Source organism: Ailuropoda melanoleuca, chromosome 1 (genome assembly GCF_002007445.2).
Source record: "Ailuropoda melanoleuca isolate Jingjing chromosome 1, ASM200744v2, whole genome shotgun sequence".
Taxonomy (NCBI): Eukaryota; Metazoa; Chordata; class Mammalia; order Carnivora; family Ursidae; genus Ailuropoda; species Ailuropoda melanoleuca.
Window position 1 is genome coordinate 74288661 of NC_048218.1, and position 27873 is coordinate 74316533.

Genomic DNA, 27873 nt, shown 5'->3' on the forward strand with positions numbered 1-27873 from the left:
AAAACCATGTCCTGACCAGTGCTAGGTGGGATTTGTTCTCTTCAATTGTTGCCAAGGTAATGGGTGAAAAACGATATCTAATTGTTAATTTAATTTACATCTATCTTCTTACTCGTGATCTTGAGCTTCTTTTTACTATGATCAATTTGCTTTTAACTTTTTTGAACTGCCTGAACTGCAAATTAACAATCTTTGCTCATTTTTCATAAAGTCTACTTTATATTGGAAGGATTTTTTTTGGTGTGTGTGCAAAAGCTCCATAATGACATTAACCCTTTGCCATATCCCATATTTTCCAATTTTTCATTCGTCCTTTAACTTATAATATTTTAATGCTACACTAATTGTGTCAATTTTTATGTAGTCAAATATATCAAACCTTCTTTAACAGCCCCTACCTTTGATGATATACCTGGAAAGTCATTCTGTACCTCACCATTATGAAAAAGTTTGCATATATTTTCTTCTAGTACTTTTAGGATTTAATTTATTTTTCACATTTAAATATTTCATTCAACTGAGATTTGTTTGGGGGTCAGGCAAAAGATAAGAATGTAACTTTATTTTTAAAGAAATTATCCAAATGTTCTAACATTTAAATATATCTTTCCCACTAACTCTGGATGCTACCTTGGGCAGCTGCCAGCTGCAGAGCTGGCTTCCTTTCTTTTCTGGATTCCCGGTTTCACTTCAATTTTGTCCTCTGAGGATTTCTTACCAACTCAGCAATTCAATTTAAAAGACATTTATTTTTAAATGCAGCATTTCTAGTTGCTTTACAGCATAAGGGTTGTTTAGGAGACCTTGTCCACCATACTGAGAGAAACTGAAATCTCCAATTTATTTCCCACATAGCAGCTAGCATGAACATGTAAAAACTAGATATTATCAGGAACCAGCTGAAATCCTTTCAACGACTTTTTGTTGCAGCCAAGGAAAACGTAACAGCACCCTTAATATGCACTGGATCCTGCCTACCCTTTCCTCTTCAGCTTATGTACCTTTCTCCCTAGTTCTTGCCACTGCAGCAACAACTGGCATCATGATCCTCAGAGCTCAGGGTCTTCACACCTGCCATCCCACTGCCTTCTCTTTGCTTTGCAAAGTGGTTCTTTCTCATCCTTCAATTCTCAAGAGAACATCTTCCGCTCAAGTGGATATTCCCTCACCACCTAACAAAGGGAGCACCATCCTATTACTTTCCTTCAATGTAATGCCCTACAGATAATCTTCACAGAAGAGTTTTTTTTAAATGTGTTTATTTACTTATTTTCTTTTGCTCCCTCCCACTCTCCCCAAGACTATAAACTCCATGAGAGAAGAGATCATTTCTGTTTTATTTACAAATAAATATAGGCAAGCACATATCCATACACTATGAATGAATGAATGTGAAGTGTCTTACTCATCTTTACATTCCCTATGGTACAAAGCTTTGCACATAACAAGTGCCCAGGAAATATCTACTGTGCTGGGTTTCACATCTAATCATGAAAAACCAGCTTTCCTAAATAGGGGGGTTATATAGACCTGTTACTTGTTCCTTTTAAATCACAAAGGCGCATTCTCAAAATAAGAGGGAAATAGCTTGCCATCCTTCTGTGATTCAAGTATTGCATGTTTTCATATGGATAACTAAGCTATTAAAAATATTGATTTCCCTGAAACTGAAAAGGATTTGTGCATTAAACCTGAAAAAAAAAATGCAGGCATTCAATTCTGGAGAGTTTACAGTAAGTGAAATAACATATCTATGTATGGACTGGTGATAATTCCCCCAGTCCAATCTTCTGTGCACTTGCTGAATCCAGGTGGCAATTATTGTCGCTGTTTTGTTGCCCGCCCCCCCCCACATACATACAAACATACACACACACACACACACACACACACACACACACACACACACAAAAGTGACAGTTTCTGAAAAAGATAAAACATTCCAGCTCCATCAGGAATAAAATGGAACTTGGAGTGAAACCATCATCAAATTTCAAAATTCACACCCAATCACTGCCAAAGTCTAGCAGAAAAAAAAAATCCAGTATTTTTAGACTGAAAAGAACTTTCTAGAGCTTTATGCAGCTGGGTACCAAAAAACTCTTGGAGCCACGTGCAAACATCATTTACTAAGTCCCTTAGGAGTAAGGACAGAGCCTACTATAGTTGGGCAAGAAGGAAAAGATAGGGAGCTACAGTTAGTATCTCTGAGTTAGCCACATGGGAAGCCAAATGAATAATGCCAAAGCAATCTTGCAGCATACTAAAGGTAACGGCTTCCCTCTCCACTCAAACCCACTGCACCTGCACTGAACCACCATTCCTTTGTCCATCCGTAATCTTGCTTAGAACTGCTCTTTCCTTTAGAAAAATTTTTGTAATTTTGGGAACATGTATATAATCTGAACATATGCAATGGAAGTACACTGTGTGTGTTTCAGGAAGCTTGGAGCAAATCAATTTAAAATAGTTTCTGCAGCATGAAAAATCACATCCTATGTTCGTGTATTTATTTATTTTTTTAGTTGGTTGAATGTTTCTTTTCAAATGTGTGTGTTCCATATCATCAATTAGTGACAGACAGCTGTGGTTGGCATATTTCAAAAGCCAAGAGTTTTAACTGTAAAGAATTCAGTGGCAACATGGTATAGAGCAAATAGCACGCGTGCATTTTAAAGTCAAACAGGTATACAAGTTGTCCCACTTCATAGCTATAGTAAGTTATTAAGTTAATTTAACTTTTTAAATTCACTTTTCTGGATCTGGAGTTCCTTGCTGGTAAATAAATGAAAATGCCTATCTCTATCTAATGGGGCTGTTCAAAGATTTATTATATATATATAATATATATATAATATATATATTGGTTCAATTAATGTTATTTCCCTCACCTTCCTTCTCATCTATTACAGACACACTCTCTACTATATAGTTATTACCAATTTACAGAGAATTAGAATAAAAGAGATTTAAAGCCATGCTTAGCTTAACATGATCTTCCTTTAGTGATTAAAAAAATTCAATAGTGTGTAATGCTTCATGACTATTATTACAGTCATCAATTATCACTGCATTGTAGATGAGAGAAAGAACCCTTTTAATAACAGGATATTTAGAGTAATAAAGGTGAGATATCTAAGAGTTTGCTCTAATAAAGCAAACAGGAGCAAAGATCCTGCTTCATGTTCTTCCTGAAATACCCCTCACTAAGTATCTCACTAAGAACACTGCACGCAGTGGGAGCGACTCCTCCAACGCTTTCACTTACTATCTGTTCTATTCACAGTTTACATGATTTCATTATTCTCCAAAGCTACCTCTTCCTCCTAAACCTGAATGCAAACTGGGTTGCTACCGAGCCTCAAGCAATATACTGCTATGAGGAAAGACGTGTTACAGCTCAGTGTCAATTGCAGACAACAGCAGATTGTTTCTGCCTTGGACTTTATGAATGCAGACTGCAAAGGGGGATACAGGCTGGGACATTTTTGCCTGCTGTCTCCTCTTCATTACTGTGAAGGCCATGTACAGCTCTTTGCTTCCACCATGTCTGCTGTATACTTCCTTCAGAATTAAAGTATTTTGCAAAATATTTGCTTGACAAAACATTAACCCTGGACATGTTGATGGCTCTCATGGCTGAGGGGACTAAATTTAAGGACATCTCTATAACATTTAAGGCTTCTATTTGCTCTCATCATTTTAACACACTAGGAAGGAGAGAAAGAGTTAGAATGTAGAATAATTTTAAAAATGTAAAAATCTAGAAAAAAACCGAAACATTCAAAAAGAATACTGTCCAATATTAAGCTTGGGTCAGGGAGAGGGAGTACTTAAGTGTGGTACTAAAGAAATGTTTTTTTTTAATAATCTGAAAAGAAATATATGTATATATACCTAGGTTTGTATCAAATCCAGCGAGCCCCTCTGTGGGAAGCCTAACTCTTTATCTCTCTCTTTTTGTATCTCTAACTCTTTCTCTTCCTCCTCCCTCTCCCCCTCTCTCCCTCTCTCCCTTTCCCTCTCTCTCCTTTCTCTCAGTCTTTCTGTCTCTATCTGTATCTCTATCTGTATCTATTCTCTCTCTCCCCTTCCCTTCCTTTTCTCTCCCCTCCCTGCTCCTTCTCTTCATCATCCTTTACCTTGAGTGGACAGTAAAAGTGCTGAAGAGGCGTTTAGAATCAAACCGTAGATGTCAAAAAGTCTTGCATGAGAGAAATTCAATTTTCCCTAGGGGACCAGACAGATCAAAAAGTCCAAAGCAAATTAGAAAATATGAGGATAAAATTAATGCTTTCTCTCTGAAAAGCAAAAATTAGTTCATCAAGAAACTTTTGGGGGAAGTCTGAACTCCCAAAGGATCTAGAGAACAAAGTTAACTCAGGCACTTCAATTTAAGCTATTAGGAATAATGTGTTTAAACAGCAAACAAGTCCATGGTGAACGATTAAAGATTTCTCCCCAAAGTAAAAAAGGACAAACAAAGCTATAGTAAATAATGGTTAATAATGGTTGAGGTCCACTTGGGAACACCTATTTGTGTATCTGTGTTTGCTTTAACCATAATATAGTCCTATATTTCAACTATGGTTGTACTTGTATGTAAGTTTAAGTAATTAGAAAATCAAAACTCACAATATAATATTAAGAAAGAATTATATTTACATTAAAAAGCCATCAGGGACCAAAGGATGCACTCTCTTTCCATTCCTTTCTTTAAAGTATCTACATTTATGGTGCAGGCCCCACAAGTTCCATTGGGATGCATAGTTGGCAAATACTTCTCAGGTATTCCTCTTGCTGGCATGGCAAGCCCAAACTTTCAAGGGACCACAACATTCTGTTATATAAGTTAAGCAAAAATGCAAACATCGGCACCTTGATATACATTTCAAAGTGCACGCTCCTGCCGACTTCAAGGAGCAGTTTAAAAAAATGAAAGTATCTCGAAAGAAAACAAAACAATGGGCTGCTGAACAAAGAGCCTTAAAGTATTATTAGTCCAGACGCTACCAACACTATAGGAAAGTGCTATTTCTTTCTCAATAATGTACAGCTATACCAAAAGTTTTGATTTTGATGGCAGAAAGAGAAACAAAATTCATGAAAACAACACGCTCAGCCAAGTCTAGATTATTGAGGGTGATTGTTTGATCTGTTTTTTCTCATCTTCTCAGCCATCTTGTATTATCATTGTTCATACTGTCTCTAAAAGAGAGAAAGACAAAAGGAGGCAATTCTCTATATCGGCGTTTATAGGTTCCAGTACCAGGTACTTGAAGTCATTGACTGAAGTCCCCAGGTTATTTGTAAAATGGATCCATTTTCTCCTTGTCCCTCAAAAATAAGTAATGAGAGACACTAGCCCTTAGTGGATTTAAAAATAAAGGAATCATATTTTTATCTTGAGGAGGGATATATATATTATTTTCTAAAGAAGTTAACCAGCTAAGGAGAAAAGACATTTTAAGTGGAATAAAAACGGGTGAGAATTGGCCCAGAAATAAGTCACTGATCATCAAGACAGTGATCTGATTTTATAATGCTCATCTCAATAAGGCAGAAACAAATGTTATAGGGTGGAGAGAACGCAGAAACAAAGGTGATTTAAACCTGAACGAATTCTCAAAAACCAGACATTGTCACCTATAACCCTATACACGAAATGAATTCCCTGCACACATCCTGGTTTCTCTTAACTAACGTAGCCATGTGAAGGAAGAATCAGGTCATTTTTCTAAACATAGAATCATCACTGTGATACAAGAAGCTGTTCAGGAGAGTTTAAATTTGCAAAGTCAGCATCAGGCCAACAAATCGTGGTACTCAAACCTCTTTTCGATCAGGCTACAGAATATCCACTCTTGGGAAGCATAAGTGATTTAAAAAATAACCAACAGTGTGTTTTAAAATACAAAGAAAAAAAAGAAAAAAAAGAGTGAAGATATCTGCTCCCAAGAGGCAGATTTAAAGGACACTAGGGTGAAATGTTGTAACTTCAATGACCTTTAAGGTCTAAGAATAAAATGAAACTGTATTCTTCAGACATTCTCAAAATGTTTGGACTAAATTGCATAGAAACGTGTTCAGGATGACCAGCCATGGGCAACAGAGACAGGACTGAATGTCACAAGTACATCCCAGTATGGAGTTTTTCAAAATGTATATTCAAATAATATGAGGCCACTAGGGCTGGCAACAAATTGAATCCTAACCAAAGAACCAAAACATAGCATCAGAAATATTATAAGCCCTTAACAAAAGTTAAGACAAAAGAAAAAAAGAAAAAAAGAACTAGCCAACTATATCTAAAATATATTAAATACAAATACCCTCTTCACCTGGAGGGATTCCTATCTTCCACAAACTGTCCCCAACCTACCCTCCCAGCTTGGTTCTAATATACCCTCATGCTATCCCTTAGTCACACTGCACTGTTCCATTCCCAAACAAGAGATGCATTTTCTCCTAGAAAAGAGCAATTGTTCTTTGATTGACATGTGTCCTCCAATACCTCCCTACAAAGCTAGTGACGTTCTCTGCTCTATCATGGCATTGTTTGGTATTTATTTTCTCTTCTTTCTGTCAGACTTGACTGGAAGATGCTTCCATAGGAGCCTTCCCGTATTTACCCTGGATTCTGTAATACAAAACTGTCAAACACACGATCTCTAGACTAAAGTAAAATCAATGTAAGACAAACACTTGCCATTAGAAATCACTTATTCGAGTAACAGAAGAGTGTATGCCGTGTATGTCCACGATATATCATAATGACCATAATGCTCTTTAATAAAGAAGCAAGAAAGCAGAATTGGCCAGAGCTTTGCTATTGTTGGTTGGCTGGGTTTATAGGTAAGGTTACAGTGACCAACGAGTGATTAAATGACCTCGTTAATGTCATTAAACACCCATAAAGTGAAACAGTCAGAACTTCCAGCAATGACTCTTGATTCTTGGTAAGCCAGTGTTTTTACTTGTTTATTTATTTGTTTTGCATAGTGTTATTCACCCTAATAAGCCAAAAGACTATTTCCACCCTCTGCAAATTCCTCAAAATTAATGGAAATGAAATCGTGGGATCTTACCACTATTGTAGCAGAACAAAGTCCTAAGAGAAGGCGATGTAGTTTCAAGGAAAGAGCCCTGCTTTTGGAGTTGAGGCAGCCTTCAACACCTAGCTCTATCACACATGCCACCATGAACACTGTTGACTTAGGCCACTTCTCTGGCTCTTCTTTTCCTGAACTACACAATGTGTGCAAGACTCTACACACACACACCCCCCCCGTGCCCTCAGCCCCCAGCATCTTCTGTGACATTAATGATAATGTGTGTGAAATCTAGCCCTGCACCTGGCACATTGTCAACTGTTTGTTGACTTTGAAATAAAAAGCTATATTCAAAGACCTGTGTGTGTGTGTGTGTGTGTGTGTGTGTGTGTGTGTGTGTGCACTTGGGAAAGAAAATGCATTGCTCTTTTTAACGTGGTCTCTGTAACAAATAATTTTGATATGGTAATATTTTTTTAATTCACCATATTATATGTGGTGCCGTTCTCACCCTCTCTCCCACTTGGAATCACAAGTTGCAAATATTTCTTTCTATGCTAAAGGCAGTTTTAACAGTTCAACTTTCTAGCATGCTGCCAATGGAACACACCACAGGAGAAATGTGTGACAAGTTAAGTTTGCTTTCGGAATTCTTGCAAAGCAGAACTTCTTTGAGTTTAGTATTGGAAATGTTCAATATTGTAACAAGCAAAAATGAGAATATTGAATTTTGAGCTTACATTACAGTGATTTTCCTCCTGAAGAAATCACCTAAGAAGGGGAGTTGGGAGGAAAGATACTTCTTACCTAAGAAGCACAGAAATCTATTACTGAATGGTTCTTTAACAGTTAGCAAAATCTGTGACCCCTTGGACCTTAATCTTTAAAAAAAAAAATTGTGTATATTTTAGTGGAGTCCAAGGGGAGTATATTTAGCTAAAATAACATGCATCTTGAGAACAGAGGAACTAGTTGAAGTCACAGTTATGTTACATATTCGCTGTGTGACTTTGGGTAATTCACTTAACCACTCTGATCCTAATTTTCTTTTCCCAAAAATGGGGTTACAAGAACCTGATTATACCATAGTTTGGGTGTGAGAGGCAAATGACATCAAAAATGCAAAATGCAAAGCACTTTCTCAGCGAAAGAAGCTTTATTATTACCATTATAACTACCACATTATAATTACATTATCACCATTATAATTATCCAAGCTTTAATTCCCTAAAAGTAAATGCTTGTTTTTAAGCATTTGCTTTTATGGCCACCTGAGATGAAAATGGTGCTCCCACTTTCCTGAATGAATAAGGAGATCACAGTACTGCTACAATCAGAATCAGAATTCTGGGCAGTTCACTGTGCTTAAAACACACTGCATGAGGGGTGCCTGGGTGGCTCAGTTGGTTGAGTGGCCGACTTGATTTTGGCTCAGGTCATGATCTCAGGGTTGGGAGATGGAGCCCCGCATTGGGCTCTGCACTCCATGGTGAGTCTGCTTGATTCTCTCTCTCTCCCTCTCCCTCTATCCTTGGCCCCCCCACCCCCCTCCCCACCCCTCGCTCATGCACATGTGCCTTCTCCCTCACTCTCTCTCTCTCAAAAAAAAAATTAAATTAAAAAAAAACTGCATGGAATTAAAGCTCTTATGTTCATATGACTTCTTTTTTTAAATGTGGGGCTTCCCTTAAGAGAAGGGTCCATGTAGAAAGGTCCAGAACAACCAGACAAAACTCCTACTAATATCATATGCATGTACATTACTTTAGGGTTTTCTGATTTGTCCTTTGTTCTTCACATCAGTCTGTGATTCCATTAAGATGGGCATCTGAAGCACAGGGAGAACCTCATGAAAGGCCAACAAGTCTGCCAGCATGTACATCATTGTAAGGAGTGATACCTTGATGCACGAGAGGTTCACTGATTCCCTCAAAATGTGCAGTGGTCCCTTTTGTCCCTCAGTAGCCCAGAGTTAGTTGTCCCTTTTATTTTTGTCAACAACACTTCCTTTTTGTTCCTATTCCTCCAACTAGGAAGTGCATCACTGACACAGACACAATATACCTTTTCATAAGGAAGGCAAATGAGTATGTGCCAGATGGGCTGAGGGGATTACAACATGTTTCCTGCTCCCATGGTGACTCAATGGGGCTGGTATGAGAACTTATCTTATTCAAGAAGTCAGCTTCCCTGGCAGAATTATGAGTCACAGTTCCTGGGTAGAAAGCTTACTTTCCAATAGCATTTGGGGTGGGGGTAGGGGACCTCCTTGGATGGATTACAGTAAAGGTCATTCAGAAAAGCAACACTGTCAGGACCGCTGGGGAGACACCAGCACCCAGAACCTTCTGGGATGTCACTCAACAAAAATAACATGGTCACCTCTCCTTTTTCCTTCAAGGTAAGGCAGGACATAAAACTACATTGATGGACTACTGGTATGAATCCAAACAATTCCCATTATAAAATTGGCCAATTTTGGCAAAAAGGGAAGTGAAGGGACTTTTTTCCCATCCATTATATATATATCTATATCTATGTATGTGTGTATATATATATATCTCTATATCCATTATATATATATATATATATCTATGTGTGTGTGTATATATATATATATACATACACACAGAGAGAGAGAGCACACATGCGCATTTACTATGTGTCTATGTGCCAATCATTATTCCAAGTATTTGGGTAACAAAGAGGCTAAGTTCACAAGTAGTGAAATAGGGAGGGAAGGAGGGAAAGAGAGAAAGAAAGAAAGGAGAGGAGGACGGGAAGGAAAAAGAAGAGAAAGAAGGAAAAGTGAGGGAGGGAGAGACATGAGAAAGTTAATATAATGTCAAGAAATGATGCGTGTCAGGAAGGAAACCACAAGTAGATACAGAGATGTGTGATTGGGAGGGCTATTTTAGCTGAGGTGCTTAAGTAAGACCTCTGTAAGCAGATATTATTCAAGCATTGAACTAAATCAAATAAGAACTGATAATAAGCAGGGGTTATATTTAACATATTTAAAATCAGGACATCACCACCACTGACCAGGCAAATGGGACACTCAATCAAGCAGGACAGATGCTGACCTGTGTACTAGTGCCTCCCCCGCTGAATACCCGCCCAGGTTAGGAGATACGCTTTCCTCGTGAAAAGGGCCAACAAAGATGGAAGTTATCTCCACTTCTCTCAGCTGTGAGCTGTACTCTTGTCCTCCTTTAGTGCTATTTTTGGTTTCCAATAAAATGCTTTAAGTGGTATAGAAAAACTGAAACATACCCAGAAAAGATAATCAGGATGAGAAGGGCTCCAATCCATGCCATGTGAAGAACAATTGAAGGTATATATTGGGAAACACCGTCATGGCTATATGATCACTATTTTAACATTTCTGGAGACCTCTCACACAGAAGAGGAATTAAAGTAATGATAGTCATAGTATCCGTGGTCTTCAGGGGAATTATACATGAGAAGCTTTTTCAAATGAAGATATCTAGGCTCCCTGAATTAAAATTAGAGAACCACTGGATTGAGTATTTTCTACTAAAATCAAGCAGTTGAACCACAGAAATGTGGAGATGACAGAAATAAATTTCAATTATATATACTAAGAACTTTCTAAGAACTTGGTCAGCCCAAAGACATGGACTGCAATGAGATGATCACTAGTTAGAATTACCATAGACTAGTCCTAAGCAGTAATTCTGGAGATGAGAGGAGCTCTGAAAAGATGGATTTTCAAATCCCTCATGACTCTGATTTCATATGATCCAGATCCATGATGACTGAGGTTGGTTATTCAAACTCAAGCTTTGGCTGGTTTCTTTTAAGAAGCAACATCCAAAGAAAAAAATGAGCCTGATGGTAGGTCCTTTCTCTCCTAGACAGAAGCAGTATGACAGAAACCCATCATTATTCATTTGTTCTTAAAAGGTCTTAATGGACTGTTAGCCTCAATGCCTCCTCCACCACTGGCTGAAGTCTGGAAAACAGAGTCATGCTACCATTACTGTCATTTCTTTTCTCATTAGACCTGAGGTAAAGGGAGAGAAGCAGGATCCTAGTTGGTTTGGGTGAGAACGTGATGGAAAATTCCTATATTTATACATATTAGACCACTGCCCCCAAGTACCCTGTGTCCCCTGAAGACTAGACATATCATCACCAAAATTCTATGATTCTGTCACATCCATGATTCTGTGGTACCACAGAAGACAATGGATGTAAACATTATGTAGTTTTAACTCATTTTTCAGGAAGAGTTGACACATTACCCTATAGATAATTCGTATTTTAATAGATTGTTAAAAGCTATTCGCTTACCTGAGGCATCACTCTGCAGGATCCCATAGAAGTAGAGACACATCACACACCACAGAAGTCCCATCCTGCCAACATAAATACAAAATTAAGGGAGAGTACTTAACACTCTCAAGAGCCTCAGTAATAATTACTCATACCCAAGCTAACAATGGATAAGAAACCGTTCTAACATGTTTATAATATTAACAAACTTAATTGCAGGAACCAACCAATAAGATGTTTTTTTTTTTTAAACCCATATTACAGATAAGGAAAGTGAGGAAAAGTTAAATAATGTAACCAATATCTTTTGCTTAGAAACTGGGAGAATAGTGAGGAAGCTCCAACAGTCTGGCTCCAGAACTCACTCTTAAACATTCAACTACAACTGCCTACTTAAGAAAAATATTCCTCTTAATTTTTTTTTCACCAGGAATCACATTTCTGGCAGATAAATTTGATCTTCTTCCCCTCTTTAGCATTCTTGTGGTCTGTTCCCAATTGGAAATATTTTATGATCCAGACACTTCTCCTTCTTAATGATTAATAGAAGGTCTAGAAATCCTGGATGCAGACTTGGTCTATAGTCCATCACACTCTGAATTTAGAAAGGGAAATATCTAAATCTCATACTCTGCTGTGCCTGCTCTCCTCTTCTCCCTGGAAGAGACAAATGATGAGGTTGGAGTCCAATTTTTGTGACCTTTAGCCTTTCTATTGATAACCGGGAAAAGCAGCCAACTAGGGAGACTAGCAAGAACTGTGCCCTTAACATTTGGCTGTGTGATCTCTAATGCTAAAGACCTAGAGATTTAACAACTCTGGGAAATATTTATTTCCCTACTACCCTAGACATATCTTCCCCCGATAAAATCTTGATCAGGTTATAAATACTGAAACCTGGATATTACTGAAAAATTCCATATTCAAGACTGTCACTGTTTTGAACACAGTAGCCACATAAGAGTGCTTACGGGGTTCTTGGTCACTTGTCCAGATCACGTTTCTAGTAAGTGCCAGAGATGGGATTTATACCCACCTCTGGCCAACAGGAGCCTATGGCACAAGTTTCACCACCCAAGGGACCCACCATCCTGAAAATGTCAAAGAGGTATTTGATAAATAGGGTGGCCAGATAATAGCACTTAAAATGAGACACCTGTAAGAGGATGACACTGAGACAAAAAGTATAAACTGGCACCGCCTAAGCCATCCAGAGGGTATGGTCACTTTAAAGGACAATGCAAATTTCCAACAGCGGTCATCTCTCTTGACCACACATCACCACAAATCTCTAGTTCATATTGTGCTTCCTTCTTTAGCATGACTATTCAAAAGTTACAAGTGAGTTTATTATACCCTAAACAATCATTTTTATCTCAGAGATGAAAGGTTTCTTTCTTGCCAGCACCATTCTCTTCCAATTCTTACACCGTTAACTTAAGGAACTCTTCTATCAGTCATTCATTTATTCAATGAAACATGTGTGAAGCACTTTCTGTTTACAAGTCTCTTTGATCCAATTGCAGAGGCCTCTGGTGAGCAAGAGGTCATGCCTCCTCTAAAGGCAATTCTCCCCAGGAGAGGAGATGAACCACTTCATCATCGTCAACTATGAACAAGACGCATGCAGAGGCACCATAAGATACGCAAAGATATCTCAGACAGAAGTTATAGCACTAAGCAGGTCTAGCAGAGACTTAAAATGGGTACAAAAATAATGATGATACAAAGTCAACAATGATAAATACAGAGAGGAAGAGGAACAGATGAGCGTTATCGAAGATTAGCAAAAGAAACAGATTATTCCAGCCAAGGCAATCAAAGAAGACTAAGTACAAGAGGTAGCTTCTGACTGAGCAAGAACTGAATTGAAGCAGAAGGAAAGTGGGGAAAAGAAACTCCGCGGGGAATAATGTTCAGAGATAGGCAAAGCGTGGAACATAAAAAGGAAATAGTCTGTAAATAATTCGGTTTGGCTCAAGCACAGGGTATTAGTAAAAGAACTACAGAAGACTTTGTGGGAAGGCAGGGAGTATTAGGATCAGAATATAGCAAGGCCCTGAATAGCAAAGGACTTCGGATTTAATTTAAACAGAAAATAGGGAACCACTGAAGGTTTCTGATCAGAAGACTGATGTGATCATCGAATTGTGCCTTCTGGAGATCGTTTCTTCTGGGCATGTATCAGATAGACTGCCACTAGATTGTCTTGAAATCATTTTGTCTCCTGAGCTTGTCATCAAAATAATCGTTTAACTCCTAGCTTTGTGTCATCTATAAACTTGATCAGCATGCCGCCTATGTCCTCATCCAGCTCATTAATAAAAGTAATTAATAATTCTGCATTAATCCTTGCCAGTGGAGAACAACTAGATATTTCATTGCAGATTCAGGGCACAGTACCTTCAGCTCCAATACTCAGTTATGCTAAAGCACTCTACCTCCCAAATTGCTTTCGGCTATGAAAACAAAACAAAACAAAACAAAACTCACACCTCTAGATTTTCCCAATTCGCCTGTGTATAAGCTGCTGAATTGCTAGGGCAACACTTAGAAGACATTCTAATTAGTGTGATTGAGGGCCTTAATTGATATTCCCCTGAGTAACTGGATTATGCTACAGGCAGCAAGCAGTCAGGTCATCAAGGTAAAGCCAACCTAAGATAACCTGTGTGCAAACCCAAATCCAGGGTCAGTCCTGTCCTGTGATGGATTAGAATAAAGGAGACTGAAAAGGAAATGTGATTGTGCAGGCTGATTTTGACAGACTAAAGGTACCAAGGTTAGAGTGGAAGGAGGTTGGCTGGTTCATTTAACATCGTCTTGCATTCTCCCTCAGAATTTTATTATTGTGACTAGTCATACATTTTTGGTTCTTGCTTCTTGGGGAGAGAGGGTGCTGGATAGTTTCAGAGATGGAGAAGCTGTCAGAAAGCAAAGGGACCTGCCTAATAACACATGGTTTCTCATGGTCTGAATTACAACCTAGCTTTAGATTACTGCAATGGTGTTTAACAGACTCAGCCCTTGCTTCAGATGACTGCAACTTACAAAAATAAATTCCGAGTCAGCCTTTTCCGCACTATCCACCTTACCTACTGTATAATCATTTTCATACGTCCCCTCTAAGGTCTGAGTGCTTCTCTCATATTTAATTCCATTGTTTCCTGATATATCAACTTGGATGTCTATACTACTTGGCAAAGAGTTTCAAATACACACTCATTTCTATGTAATCCACAACAACGTTAATGATGATTGTTAACATGTGGTCATTAGTTCAACAGCAACCCCTGCATAAGAATCATTCCATTGCCTGCATTCTCTACGTTTAATAAGCTTCAGGATCTCCTTATCTCTGCGTCAGTTCTGATCAATGATTCTCTCACTGGTCCAACAGGTGACAGGCTGAAACTAGGTCTGCTGCCCCAAGGCTGGTGTTATCTGTGAATCACATTTGCCTTCCTTCTGCACATTTCACCAGGCCACAGGGCTGGATTTCTCCCTCAGTTTTCTGATTCCACATACAGAATCAGTTTCCTGATTCCACCTGTACCCAGATCCCAGCCACTCTCTGAAGCCCACCAACCTAGCTGGGGCTTCGACCTTCAACCTGGTGCTTTTCAGCACTCTTTCAGAAGCCTGAATTTTGTCCCCTGAATTTTATAAGGTCTTGCTCCAAGCTGGATAAGCCTCCTGCAACCAAAAAGCTGTTATCACCTGCCTCATTCCTAGTTGACAGATGTCCTTTGCTATGACCTGTCCACTGAAAACCTGGCCATTAACACCAAGCCACAAACTCTAGATGTTCATCTCCATGTCAGGTCAGCCCTGAAGCCAAATCACTTCCTTGAGTCCTGACCTATCTAGGTCCTAACTTATTGAAAAAATTAGTAACTGTACCTAACTTACTTCTCTAATTCATGGGTCAAAACAGATGACTATTAGAAAATATTTTAAACTGAACAAAAATGAAAATACAACATACCAGAATGTGTGGGATGCAGTTAAAATAGTGCTTATAGGATTATTTGTAGTATCACATGGTTTATATTAGAAAAGAAGAAAAGTGTCAAGTCAATAATCTAATCTTCTACTTTAAGAACCTAGAATAAGAAGAGAAAAATAAACAAGCAAAATGAAGGAAATAAAGAATAGATATCATAAATTCTAAAAGAGAAAAAAAAATGAAGACAAAAGTTAGTTCTTGAAAAGAACAACAACAACAAAAAAATTGCTAAACCTCTAGCCAGGTGAACCAAGAAGGAAAAAAAAAAAGAGAGAGAGACATATCACTAATATCAGAAATGAAAGGTGGTACATCGTTACTGATCGCATAGGCATTGAGATGGTAATAAGGGAGTACTAAATTCTTTAGGCATATAAACTACGCAATTTAGATGAAATGTACCAATATCTCAAAACCCACAAACTACCAAAGCTCATTCAAAATGAAATGGACAATCTTATTGATCCTATAATTATTTTTAAAAATTAAATTTGCAGTTAGAAACCTTACAAAAAAGAAATTCCCAAGCTCCAAATGATCTCAGTTGTGAATTCTATCAAACATTTAAAGAATAAATAACATCAATTCTACATAATCTCTTTCAGAGAATAAAAGATTAAAAAGTTACCAATTCATTTTATGATACAACATTACTCTGATTCCAAACTCTGACACAGATAGTGCAAGAGAAGAAATGTAGAGATATCTCAAAACCAGAGTTTATCCCAGATATGCAAGTCTGGATTCAGTATTTGAAAAATCTAAAGAAGCAAAACCACAAGATTATATCATTTGAAGCAAGAAGAACATTTGACAAAATTCAGTATCCATTGATGATATAAGCTTTAGCAAACTAAGAATAGAAGGGAACCTCCTCAAACCAATAAAGAGAATCTACAAAAAACCTACATCTAACATCACATCTAATGTTGAAAACTGAATACTTTTTCCACTCAGATCAGGAGCAAAGCAAGGATGTTCATTCGTATTACTATTCAACATCACACTGGAAGTCTTAACTAGTACAATAAGGCTATTCACAGATGATGCAATTTCCAAGATAGAAAATCCTAAAGAATCCATTATAAAAATAGAACTAAATAAGTAAAGTCACAACATACATAGTTAACACACAAAATTAAATATATTACTATATACTAGCAATAACAATGGAAAACAAAACTTTTTTAAAAGACTCATTACAATAACTAAAAAAAAAATGCTTAGCTAAAGTCTAACCAACATATAGAAGGTTTGTATGCTGAAATATACAAAATGTTAGTTAAAGAAATCAAAGATGTCCTAAATAAATAGGTATAGCGTTTGGCAAAAACGGCCCCATGCCCTAAATCCCTGGAACCTGTTTTATTACCTTACTTAGCCAAAAGAACTGTGCAAATATAATCAAGGTTATGGACCTCAAAATATGAAGATCATACTAGATTATCCACATGGGCTCAATCTAATCACACCAACCCTTAAAAGCAAAGAAGTTTCTCTGGTTAAAGTTACAAAGATGCAACAGACAGATAAATCAAAGAAATGTGAAGCAGGAAAAGAACATGATAGGACTTTGATGTTAAAGATAAATGTAGCAACCTGTCAAGGAATGCAGGGACCTTCAGGAGCTGAGAGAGACCTTCAGCTGACAACCTGATAGCCAGTAAGAGAACAGGTACCTATGGCCTACCACATAGGAAATAAAATGCTGCCAACAACTTGAGGATGTGGTAAAAGAGGAACCCTCTCACACTGTCAGTGGGAATGCAAACTGGTGCAGCCAGTGCGGAAAATAGTATGGAGGTTCCTCAGAAAGTTAAAAATCAAGCTATCCTATGATCCTGCAGTCTCACTACAAGGTATTTATCCAAAAAATACAGCAATACTATTCAAAGGGATACATGCTCCCCAGTGTTTACAGCAGCACATTATTTACAATAGCCAAATTATAGAAATGGCCCAAGTGTCCATCAATTGGTGAATGTGATGAATGGATAAAGAAGATGTGGGGGATATGTGTGTGTATACACACACATACACACACAGATATGTGTGTATATATATACACACATACATATTTATATTTATATTATATATGTGTGTATATATATGTATGTATATATATCAATATTATTCAGCCATAAAAAAGAATGAAATCTTGCCACTTCCAACAACATGGATGGAGCTAGAGAGTATTATGCTAAGTGAAATAATTCAGTCAGAGGAAGGCAAATACCATATTATTTCACTCATATGTGGAGTTTAAGAAGCAAAATAAATGAGGGAAGAAAAGGAAAAGAGAGAGAGAGAGAGAGGCAGACCAAGAAAGAGACTCAACTATAGAGAAGAGACTGGTGGTTACCAGAAGAGAGGTGGGTGGGGAAATGAGTTAAGTAGGTCATTGGGATTAAGGAGTGCACTTGTCGTGATAAGCACCCAGTGATGTATGGAATTGTTGAATCACTATATTATACACCTGACGCTAATATTACACTGTATGTTAACTAACTGGAATTTAAAAAAAAAAATTCAAAAAAATTCTACCTAACTTTGGAACTGTATTATTCCCCAGAGCCTCCAGAAAGTAACACAGACTGGCTGACGCTTTAATTTTAACCTTGTAAGACCCCAGGCAGAGAACATTGTACCTGAACTTCTGGCTCACAGAAACTGTGATATAATAAATGAATGTTGTTTTAAGTCACTAAGTTTCTGGTAATTTATTACAGTGGTAATAGAAAATAATTCAGAATACATACAATATTCATGGACTGAAGGACTCCACATAGAAAAGATGTCAATTCTCCCCCCAAACTAATTGACAGACTTAATAAAATTCCAATAAAAAATCTTAGCAAGATTTGTTTATAGATATAGACAAGCTGATTTTAAAACTTACATGGAAAGAGAAATACCTTAAATATTGAAAAACATTTTGGGAAAAAGAATAATAAAGTTGTATGAATCACACTACAAACAACCCAACTTTTTTTTTAAATTGAAGTATAGCTGACAGAATATTGTATTAGTGTCAGGTATACAACATGGTGATTTGACAATTATGTACACTGCCAAATGTTTGCCCTGCTAAGTGTAGTTCCCATCTGTCACCATACAAAGTTATTACAATATTGACTATATTCCTTATATTGTACTTTTCAGCCCTGTGACTTATTTATTTTATAACTGGAAGTTTGTGCCTCTTAATCACCTTCACCCACTCCCCCAACCCCTCTAATAACCATCAGTTTGTTCTCTGTATTTGTAAATCTATTTTTGTTTTTTGTTTGGTTTTTAGATTCCAAATATAAGTGAAGTCTTATGGTATCTGCCTTTTTTTGTCTGACTTATATCACTTAGCTTAATACCTCTAGGTCCATCCATGTTTCCATGAATGCTAAACTTCATTCCATGTATGGTTGTGTGAATAAATTCTACCTCTTCTTTATCCATCTAAACAACCCAATTTTAAAATGTCAAAAGGCTTTTTTTTTTTAAGATTATTTATTTATTTGACACAGAGAGAGAGAGCACAGGCAGGGGGAGGGGCAGGCAGAGGGAGAGGGAGAAGCAGGCTCCCTCCTCAGCAGGGAGCCTGACATGGGGCTAGACCCCAGGACCCTGAGATCATGACCTGAGTGAAAGTCAGACACTTAACCGACTGAGCCACCCAGGTGCCCCTAAAATGTCAAAAGTCTTAAAGAGACATTTTACCGAAAAGGATTTTCAGAAGGTAAATTAACACAGGAAAGATGTTCAACATCATCAGCCAAAAGGGAAATGAAAATTTGGAAGAACAAAATTAGATACCACTACACACCTTTCAGAATCACTAAAGTAAGAAATACTGGCAATGCGGAGTGCTAAAGAGAATACAGAGCTGCTGAAACCATCCTACTGCTGGGACTACAAAATGGCATATCCTCTCTGGAAACAACCTGGCAGCTTCTTATAAAGTTAAACATGCACTTGCCATAGGATCTAGCATTCCCACTCCTGGCATTTACCCAAGAGAACTGGAAACTTATGTACACATAAAATCCTATAGGAATATTTACCGCAGCTCTGTTGTTAATTGTCAAAAACTAGAAACAACTCAAATGTCCTTCAACAGGCAAATGGATGAACAAACTCTGGTACATCTGAAAAACAGACTGGTGTTCAGCCATACAAAGCGATGAGTTGTCCATAACAACAACTTGGATGAATCTCAAAGGCATTATGTTAAGTGAAAAAAGCCAGTCTCAATGGATTACCAACTATCTAATTCCATTTAAATGGCATTCCCAAAAAGACAAAACTAGAGTGACAGAGAACAGATCAGGGGTTAGAGGGCAGGTGTTAACTGGAAAGGGACAGCACAAAACTATCCTTTGAGGGATAGAAGAGTTCCATATTCTGACTGGGTCAGTGATTAAATGAGTCTATACATGAGTTATTATTCGTACAGCTGTACTTTTTTAAAAAGTCAATTTTATTGTATGTTAATTAAAAATTTATTTTTTTAAGTGGCATGAGTTTTCCTTTTTAAAAGCTCCAAAAATGATTTGTGAACCCTTTCAGACAGTTTAAATAAATGAAAGCTGTTTTAACCTAAATATGGTTTCTATTTTCAACATATACTTTGAAAATAACACTGCCCTGTTGTTAAGTACTAAATGTTCCAGAAAAGTCCAGCAGTAGAGGCACACAGAAAGATCAATGAAATGTCTCAACTTTCAGCATATGAAGCCAGTGTCGTTAACCTTGATACAACAGCAGAGTCAAAGTTCACTCCAGAAAATGTTAGCGCACTCCTCTTAGATATTGCCTTACTGTTTGTTACTAAATAGCTTCAAAATGTTTGGAACTCTGAGAGAACATATATATATACCACCTGCCATCTTTAGAAGCTTGGAATAGAATGTGAGCAGATTGATTTCCTTTTGTTCTTTAATATTTTGAATAGCAACACGCTCTGTGGGGTGAGGGAAGAAATATGATCAAGTTTCATCCTTCATAAGAAAGAACTAGAACTAGGTTTTCAGTAAGATGAAGTTGAAAGAAACCTTAAGAAGAGGACTTCACTTGGAGTTCATGTTTGACTGTTTGATCTTGAACAGCCTGAGAGGGGAGGAGGGAAAGACTCACAACAACCACTTAAGAGCTATAAGCTGGTCACTGCCTCGATCACTAATTTAAGACTGGCATGTTAGGTGTTTGTGGATACTTCTTAATGGGGACAGGAAGAGTGTTCCATTGTACCCTTTTCCTAGTGGGTGGACAATTAGATGGTTAAGTATTCTGTACTTACAGAGACTGAGGTAGGGGTTTTGCATGGTAGGGGTGACAGAAACTAACGCCCACCTTATCAGTTTTTTAGGATGAATATACTTGGTAATTAGTACTGTCCAGGCACATAAGAAGCTCTCAGCAAATGCTCTTATTAAACATCTCTTATTAAATCAGATAACAAATGTGAAAAACTTGAGAAACTGTGGACCAACAGACCACGGTGAGCAACCATTAATATTATGTACAAAGAAGAGCCCAGGTTACATGGTTCAAGTTGACCATTGACCATTGGGCAAAACTTGCCATGTCCTACCCTTTGCATGTACCAGGTCCAAATTCATTGCCCTATTCCCTAGATATTTCAGAGAAGACAGTCTTCTGACTGAAAGTGGTTGTAAATCCAGCCTCTGTAACTTAAAGAAAAGCCAAGATTGCTATGATATACTCTACAATTAAATTTGACTTGGAGAAATTATGGTCCAGGAGGTTTTCCTTCTCTAGTCTTTCAATACACCCTTTTTTTCAATAGAAGTAAAAGCCTCTGCCATGACTACCTCATGAGGTGGTTGCAGAGGACCAAACGATGCGACACACAGACAGAAGTTTTGTAATTATATGGGGCTATACTAATATAGCATGTTATGATGTTGGGTTTTGTTATGAAATTACAGCAATTAATTATTGCTTAATTCAAATCAGAACCTCGATTGCCTTGGGCAATACTGACAGAGAGGGGCAAGAATAAGTCTTCTAAGATCTGATAATATTCTATTTTTTAGTCAGGTGATAGTTACATGATGATGCATTTATAACAATTCACCAATCTGTACACTGAGAATTTATGTACTTTACTGTTAATATTTATGCTTCTTTAAAATATTACAGGAAAAATTTTCCTTGACCGAAGTTAAAGAGTGGTCTAAACAACAGGGAGAGAGGGGCACCTGGGTGGTCCAGCCGGTTAAGCATCTGACTCTTGGTTTCAGCTCAGGTTGTGACCTCAGGTCATAATCTCAGGTCAGCTCACGGTTGTGATCTCAGGGTAGTCAGATTGAGTTCCGTGTTGGGCTCTGTGCTCAGCTCAGAGTCTGCTTAAGATTCTCTCTGCCCCTCCCCCCTTCTTTCTCTATTTCTCTTTCAAATAAATAAATAAATCTTTAAAAAGATAAAATAAAAAATAAACAACAGGGAGAGGTTAGAGAAAAGTACAGGGTGACACAATAACGTTTTAAATCAAGAAAGTGGCTTAAAATCCAACACAGAATATGATGGAGAATCATTTCAAGGAGTTTTAAGGCTGGAGGGTAAGAATATTTATGAGGAATGTATTTAAGATTCCTTCTAATTCACTCAACAGATATTTATCAAACTCTGGACATAGTCTGAAGGCAGAAGAGGAAAGGAAAATGCCCCGTCCTCCTGGAGCTTTCAGAAACACGCAGAACCTAGAGAACAGTGCTACAACGGGAGACGTTTCACAACATGTGAGAGAGGAAGGAGCAGCTCCCTGGGGAAATATGATGCCATCCGAAGTTCAAGTAGGGAATTAGGTGAAATTATAAACATCACAGACACAAAACAGTCATATCACCGTATAGGTTCAGATCCAGTAACCTCCAGGTTAGGGAATTCATCACTTTTCCCAGCATAAAACAACTTTGCTATCTGAGGTTTCTTCCCCTTAAATTTCATATAAGAACACTGCCACCAATAACCTGTAATTCAGAGGGATGGTCTGAAGATCAGGATGCTGCCTGTGAGGCTCTCAAGAGAAAGACACCATCTACACACTGTTAGAGAGGCCACAGGTAACAAAACCACGGCCAAGTTTCCATTGATTTCTCCATAAAGACTGTATGCTCTAGCTTCTGCATTGACAGAATTAAATTTTGTTCAAATCAAGATTTATTGAGCTCCTATTTCATAGACTTCAATAGAAACTGTGTGGTATAGAGAAATAAACATAAGGTTCTAATAATCATGGATCTCACAGTTTGGGAGCAAAGTCAGACTTACAAGCACAAAATAAAAAGACAAAAAAACCAGAGGATATGGTCATGTATAGTACAATCACACCAAAGTACATGATAAAAACTATCAAACTATCATATCCCATAGTGAGCATTCTGCCAAAGGACCATGTGGCCAAATGATTTTGAAAAGTGACATGTCACAAAGCTCTTTCTTGGAGATTCACAATACACATTAGCATTTTAAAGACTCTGGTCATCTGCCAAGTAAATATTTTGGTTGATTTGTTTCAATGCAGCATTAACTGAAGTTATTTGACCATAAACCCCCTTTTTTACGCATTATACCTCTTAGGATTCCATTGGAAATACCTCTATAGATAGAAAAAAATCTAATCGGGGAGGGAGAGCCCAAACCCTAAATGGCAGATCAATCCTTAATCCATAAGATCCAGATGCTTCTCAAAGTCACTAAACTGGCTACCAGGGAAAGGAAGTGAATCCAAACTTTCTCGCATCTTCACTCCCACTCTGCAGACTTTCCTGGTAATCTCTCATCTTGTCACTGGCTAAAAGTAAACTATGCCTGTTCTAATAACTCTAAGCAGGTATCCATACCTCCTGCAGAGCCCTGAGAAATTTCTGTCCCAATCTGTTTTATTTAGGTTTTTTTCTTTTTGTCTCCCTTTTGGACCAGGACTCCAAGTTCATGTCCAATGCTGTTACAAAATAAACACATATATGCATAGCACAACTGCTGGGAAGTAGAAAGAACATCCCCCTAGGACACAAGCAACCTCTGTTCTAGTTTCCTGTTGGTCACTCTTTAACTGTGTGCCCCTTGGCTAATTTACTATCGACTCTGGTATCCTTATCAATAAAATAGGATTATAGATATTTACTTCATAGGCTGTTGTAAGGATCAAATTAGATACTATTTATGGAAGAGCTTCATAACAGGGACATGTGATGCAAATAGGAAACGTTGATGCTTTTATTTTACACACGTATTCACGTGAAACTCATTCTTCAGGAAGGCTCAAGGCTACTCAGAGGGTGCTCTCTCATCCGGGGGTGGGTCTAAACAGACGTCATTGTGAGTCTTATGGCTCTCCTCAAGATCCCCTGCCTAAAAAGTGAATCTGCCTTCAGAAATTAGACTTGAATGGGTCTCAACCACCCTTGGTCTCACGACACAGTCAGCTGTCCTTTCACAAGAGCACTTCCCCGTGTCATCTCTGCTTCCGTCAGAAAAACTGGCTGGCCACCATCCATCAGACCAGAGCTTCGCCTGCTCTCGTGTTTAGGGACCTAGAAGCTTCAGTAGCTTCAGTGACTCAAACAGACCCTGTAACGCCTAGGGGCTCCTCATTGTCAATTACGCAGAGAAACAAGAGGGATGGGTCCTGGGTCCTAGTCTTAACTCTTGCATTAATGAGCCGTGTGACTTTGCCTAAAAACTTTATTCTCCAGGTGACTCAGTTTCCACAATTAGTTTTATTAAGAAGAGTTAAAGTCACAAGTAAATTTAGAACTTTCACAGAAGACTTACCATGTACCAGGCTGATACTGCTAATTGTGAGAAAGCACAGGGCCTTCAAGGCAGCCTCTGCTTTCAGCCATTCTGCCTGTTGGAGAACACAAACCATTAGGCATCCTCTCCATCCCTACCCCCAGTCTTGTCGCTGAAATGCCGAGATAATATTCCAAGTCTTTCTGGGAACCCACATAAGCCAAAATTAGAGAGTCTTGAAGAAAATATCATCTCTCTGGATCTAAAGTGTTAAAGAAAATCCTCTCATGAACTAACACTGTGTGAGTCTGTGTGGGTCTGTATCCCTGTTGAGAAAATTCTATGGCTTCTTTCACGGATTTTTGGACACCAGGATCATCCTGACAGATGGCAATGTACACCCACCAGTCCCATAGTCTGGGATGTGATCTCAGTCTACCAGATCACTCTGAATGGAGAGAAGGGATGGGGGGCTCTGGCCACAGTTCTTACCATATGCATTTGACATTTAATGACTTTACTGCAAATAAAGTAAGAACGTGCAATCCCCCTTTCATCAGAATGAGAACGAGCTGGAGTTTTATAGTGCTATTATCTACTGATCCATAAACCACTAAAAACTCAAGTGACCCTATTTTCAACAAATATGCTACTTAGAAAAAAACAGTGCCCTCACAGAGAGGTGCTCAAGCAGTGCTTAATATGAGGTTTTAAAATGCTTTGACAAGAAAATTGAGCAGGAGGGCAGAACATATACATACACATCCTATATACAGAGTACAAGCAGGGGTTTTGTGGCTGCACCATTAGCTTTTCCAGGGCAAAGCTAATAAATGATAACTGAGCACCTACTAGGCTATATTAAATGCTAAAGGATGAAACAGATTTGAAGGTCCAAGAACTCATAATCTAATAGGGATCTCTCACATGCATGGTGCTAATTAAAACCCCGTAGATAAGTCTGTTTTTTTAGTTAAATGTTCCAATCCCTGGTTTTGCCTCTTAATATGGGTAGAATATTGGTACAGTTTACTTAATCCATCTGTGCCTTAGTTTCCTCAACTGTAAAATGGGGGAAAATAACAGTACATAACTTCATGTGTTTTACGACAGAATTATATGAGCTAACATATACAAAATACCTAAAGAAGTATTTGCTATTATTATTTCTTTAACTGTACAAAGCAGTTTTAGCTGTGTTAGCTCATGCTATTATTAAGTATATAAATCAGTCCAAGCAACATGCTCTGAAGAAGGAATTCTTTGCATTTTATTTGGGGAGGGGGAGAGAGGTATTGGGTGGAGTGAGAGACTCCTTGAATGAGATGGTATTACAGCTGGACCCTGGAGACAGGTAACACTCTGAAATACATCCATGCAAAGGAATAAAGGCATTTAGGGCAAAATTAAAATGAAACGAACCTTCCTTTTGACCAGTGAGCAGAGAACAGGAAGGAAAACTTGTTGAAAAATTCTAATTAGATGGATATTATCTTACAGTTATGAAGTCCCTAGAACCACAGGGTAAGAACAACTATTAGAAATAAAAACTTTGGGGTGCCTGGGTGGCTCAGCTGGTTAAGCATCTGCCTTCAGCTCAGGTCATGATCCCAGAGTCCTGGAATGGAGCCCTGCATTGGGCTCTCTGCTCAGTGGGGAGCCTGCTTCTCCCTCTCCCTCTGCTGCTCCCTCTGCTTTTGCTCTCACTCTCTCTCTGGCAAATAAATAGATAAAATCTGAAAGAAAGAAAGAAAGAAAGAAAGAAAGAAAGAAAGAAAGAAAGAAAGAAAGAAAGAAAGAAAAACTTTGTTCTGTACATCATTTCAAGGGCATACACTCCTTGGAGCTGCTAATCGTATCAACGCATGGTTACCGCATTCTACCCTAGGTAGCAGTACTAGTGATTATAGGAGTTAATAGGACATTACCCAAGCAATGGAGCCATAAATGCATGTTCGATTATGCCAACACTGCCAGTTCAAGAACGGAAGGTGTTCTCATTAGCACACACACAAATATTTCTAAAACACTTTGCCATCCACAAGCTTATTTATTGATATATAAATATATATATTCACTTACATACATATATTTAATATTTATTATATTAAATTGCATTTTATTAATTATATTAAATTAAATCTAGAAAATATTTAATATTTAATTTTTAAATATTTACTATTATATATACTATTATATATATATATTATACTATTCACTTATTTTATATATATATATATATATATATTCACTTAAACCTGTGAAGACTGCCAGGAGTTTGATATTTAATATCAATCCCATTTTACAGAAAAAGTAGTGATTTCCCCAAAGGTCGACAGATAATAAATGGCGACACCAGCATTCAAAGTCAGATACCTTGACCCCCAATCTCATGATCTTTCTACTATATGCTCCTTCTCTTGCTGCCATTATTTTAAATGTTTGTATCAGAGACATGGGGCCAGAAATACTATTTTCTACTGGGGTCTCGATGTCTACCTTCTGCTTAGCAAACAATCTCAGCACTTGTCATGTCCTAGAGGAAATCCCATGTTGCTTCATGCCATTGATCTGTAGCTGTCTCCAACAAAAGGACCCGAATGCCTGCTGCGGCCCTGGGAATTTTAAATAAGAAGTCAATGAGAGATGCTGGTAAATGGTTCTGTAATTGTCTAGGGGCGGATAAAACCTTGGTGGAATAATAATCATATCGATATGCCGGCTACGTGAACGATCCTGCAGTGAATTACAACAGGGTACTTCAACTCCAAAGCCTAGGGTGGCACATCCGCCTAATTAATCTCACTCTGCAATAACCCCGCAGGGTCAGCAAGATTGGCATTCTGCAGCAGAAATTAATGTCCTATTATTTCAGTCCCCTTCGGTGTTTCTTCAGATTCAGGAAAATAATATTAGATGGAGTAGCTCTGTTGACACAGACAAGGTTTTAAAGGATCACCAAGTTACAAAAAAATCCTCACATAAATCCTGGTAGATAGAGAATGAATTCAATACATAGTCCTAATACACCCCCTAAAGTCAAGGCTCTTGATATTTTTATTTTATTCTAGGATTCAGCCAGAGCCTCCAAAGGCCACATATTGATCCATATTGTCCAGCTAGGGCTTCTAGAGAATGATTTCAAGAAATCACATTTTGGTACTATGTCCTCATTTTAGAGAAATATTAGTTGATTAATATTAGATGAAAAGTTAGGCTATGAAGTTATCTTTTTTTTTTTTTTTAAACAGGCCTTCTCAGAGCCTTTAGAATGCTAATAAAGCACACTGAACTAAATTACTTAGGAATCATTTACTGTGCTCCTCTAACTCAAGTGACTTTAAAAATTTTTGTTTAAGGGGCGCCTGGGTATGGGGCGCCTGAGTGGCACAGCGGTTAAGCATCTGCCTTCGGCTCAGGGCGTGATCCCGGCGTTATGGGATCGAGCCCCACATCAGGCTCTTCAGCTATGAGCCTGCTTCTTCCTCTCCCACTCCCCCTGCTTGTGTTCCCTCTCTCTCTGGCTGCCTCTATCTCTGTCGAATAAATAAATAAAATCTTTAAAAAAAAAAAAAATAAGGGGCGCCTGGGTGGCTCAGTCAGTGAAGCGTCTCTCTCCAGCTCAGGTCATGATCCCAGGTCCTGGGATTAAGCCCTGCATTGGGCTCCCTGTTCAGTGGAGAGCCTGCTTCTCCCTCTGCCTCTGCCTGCAGCTCTGCCTGCTTGTGTTCATTCTCTCTCTCTCTCTCTCTC

The 27873-nt window shown here is 38.1% G+C and overlaps 1 protein-coding gene across 7 annotated transcripts in view; it reads right to left on the reverse strand.

The window, feature by feature from the left end:
• IL1RAP (interleukin 1 receptor accessory protein) overlaps positions 1 to 27873 on the reverse strand; it is a 136329-nt gene that overhangs the window by 77500 nt on the left and 30956 nt on the right. For all 7 annotated transcript variants that reach the window (XR_004625712.1, XR_004625710.1, XR_004625709.1 and 4 more), the window contains exon 2: positions 11373 to 11437. Coding sequence is in view for 3 of the 7 variants with exons in the window: in XM_034661147.1 (XP_034517038.1) it covers positions 11373 to 11436 (64 nt within the window). In the remaining 4 variants the exon portion in view is untranslated. The remainder of the gene's footprint in view (positions 1 to 11372; positions 11438 to 27873) is intronic.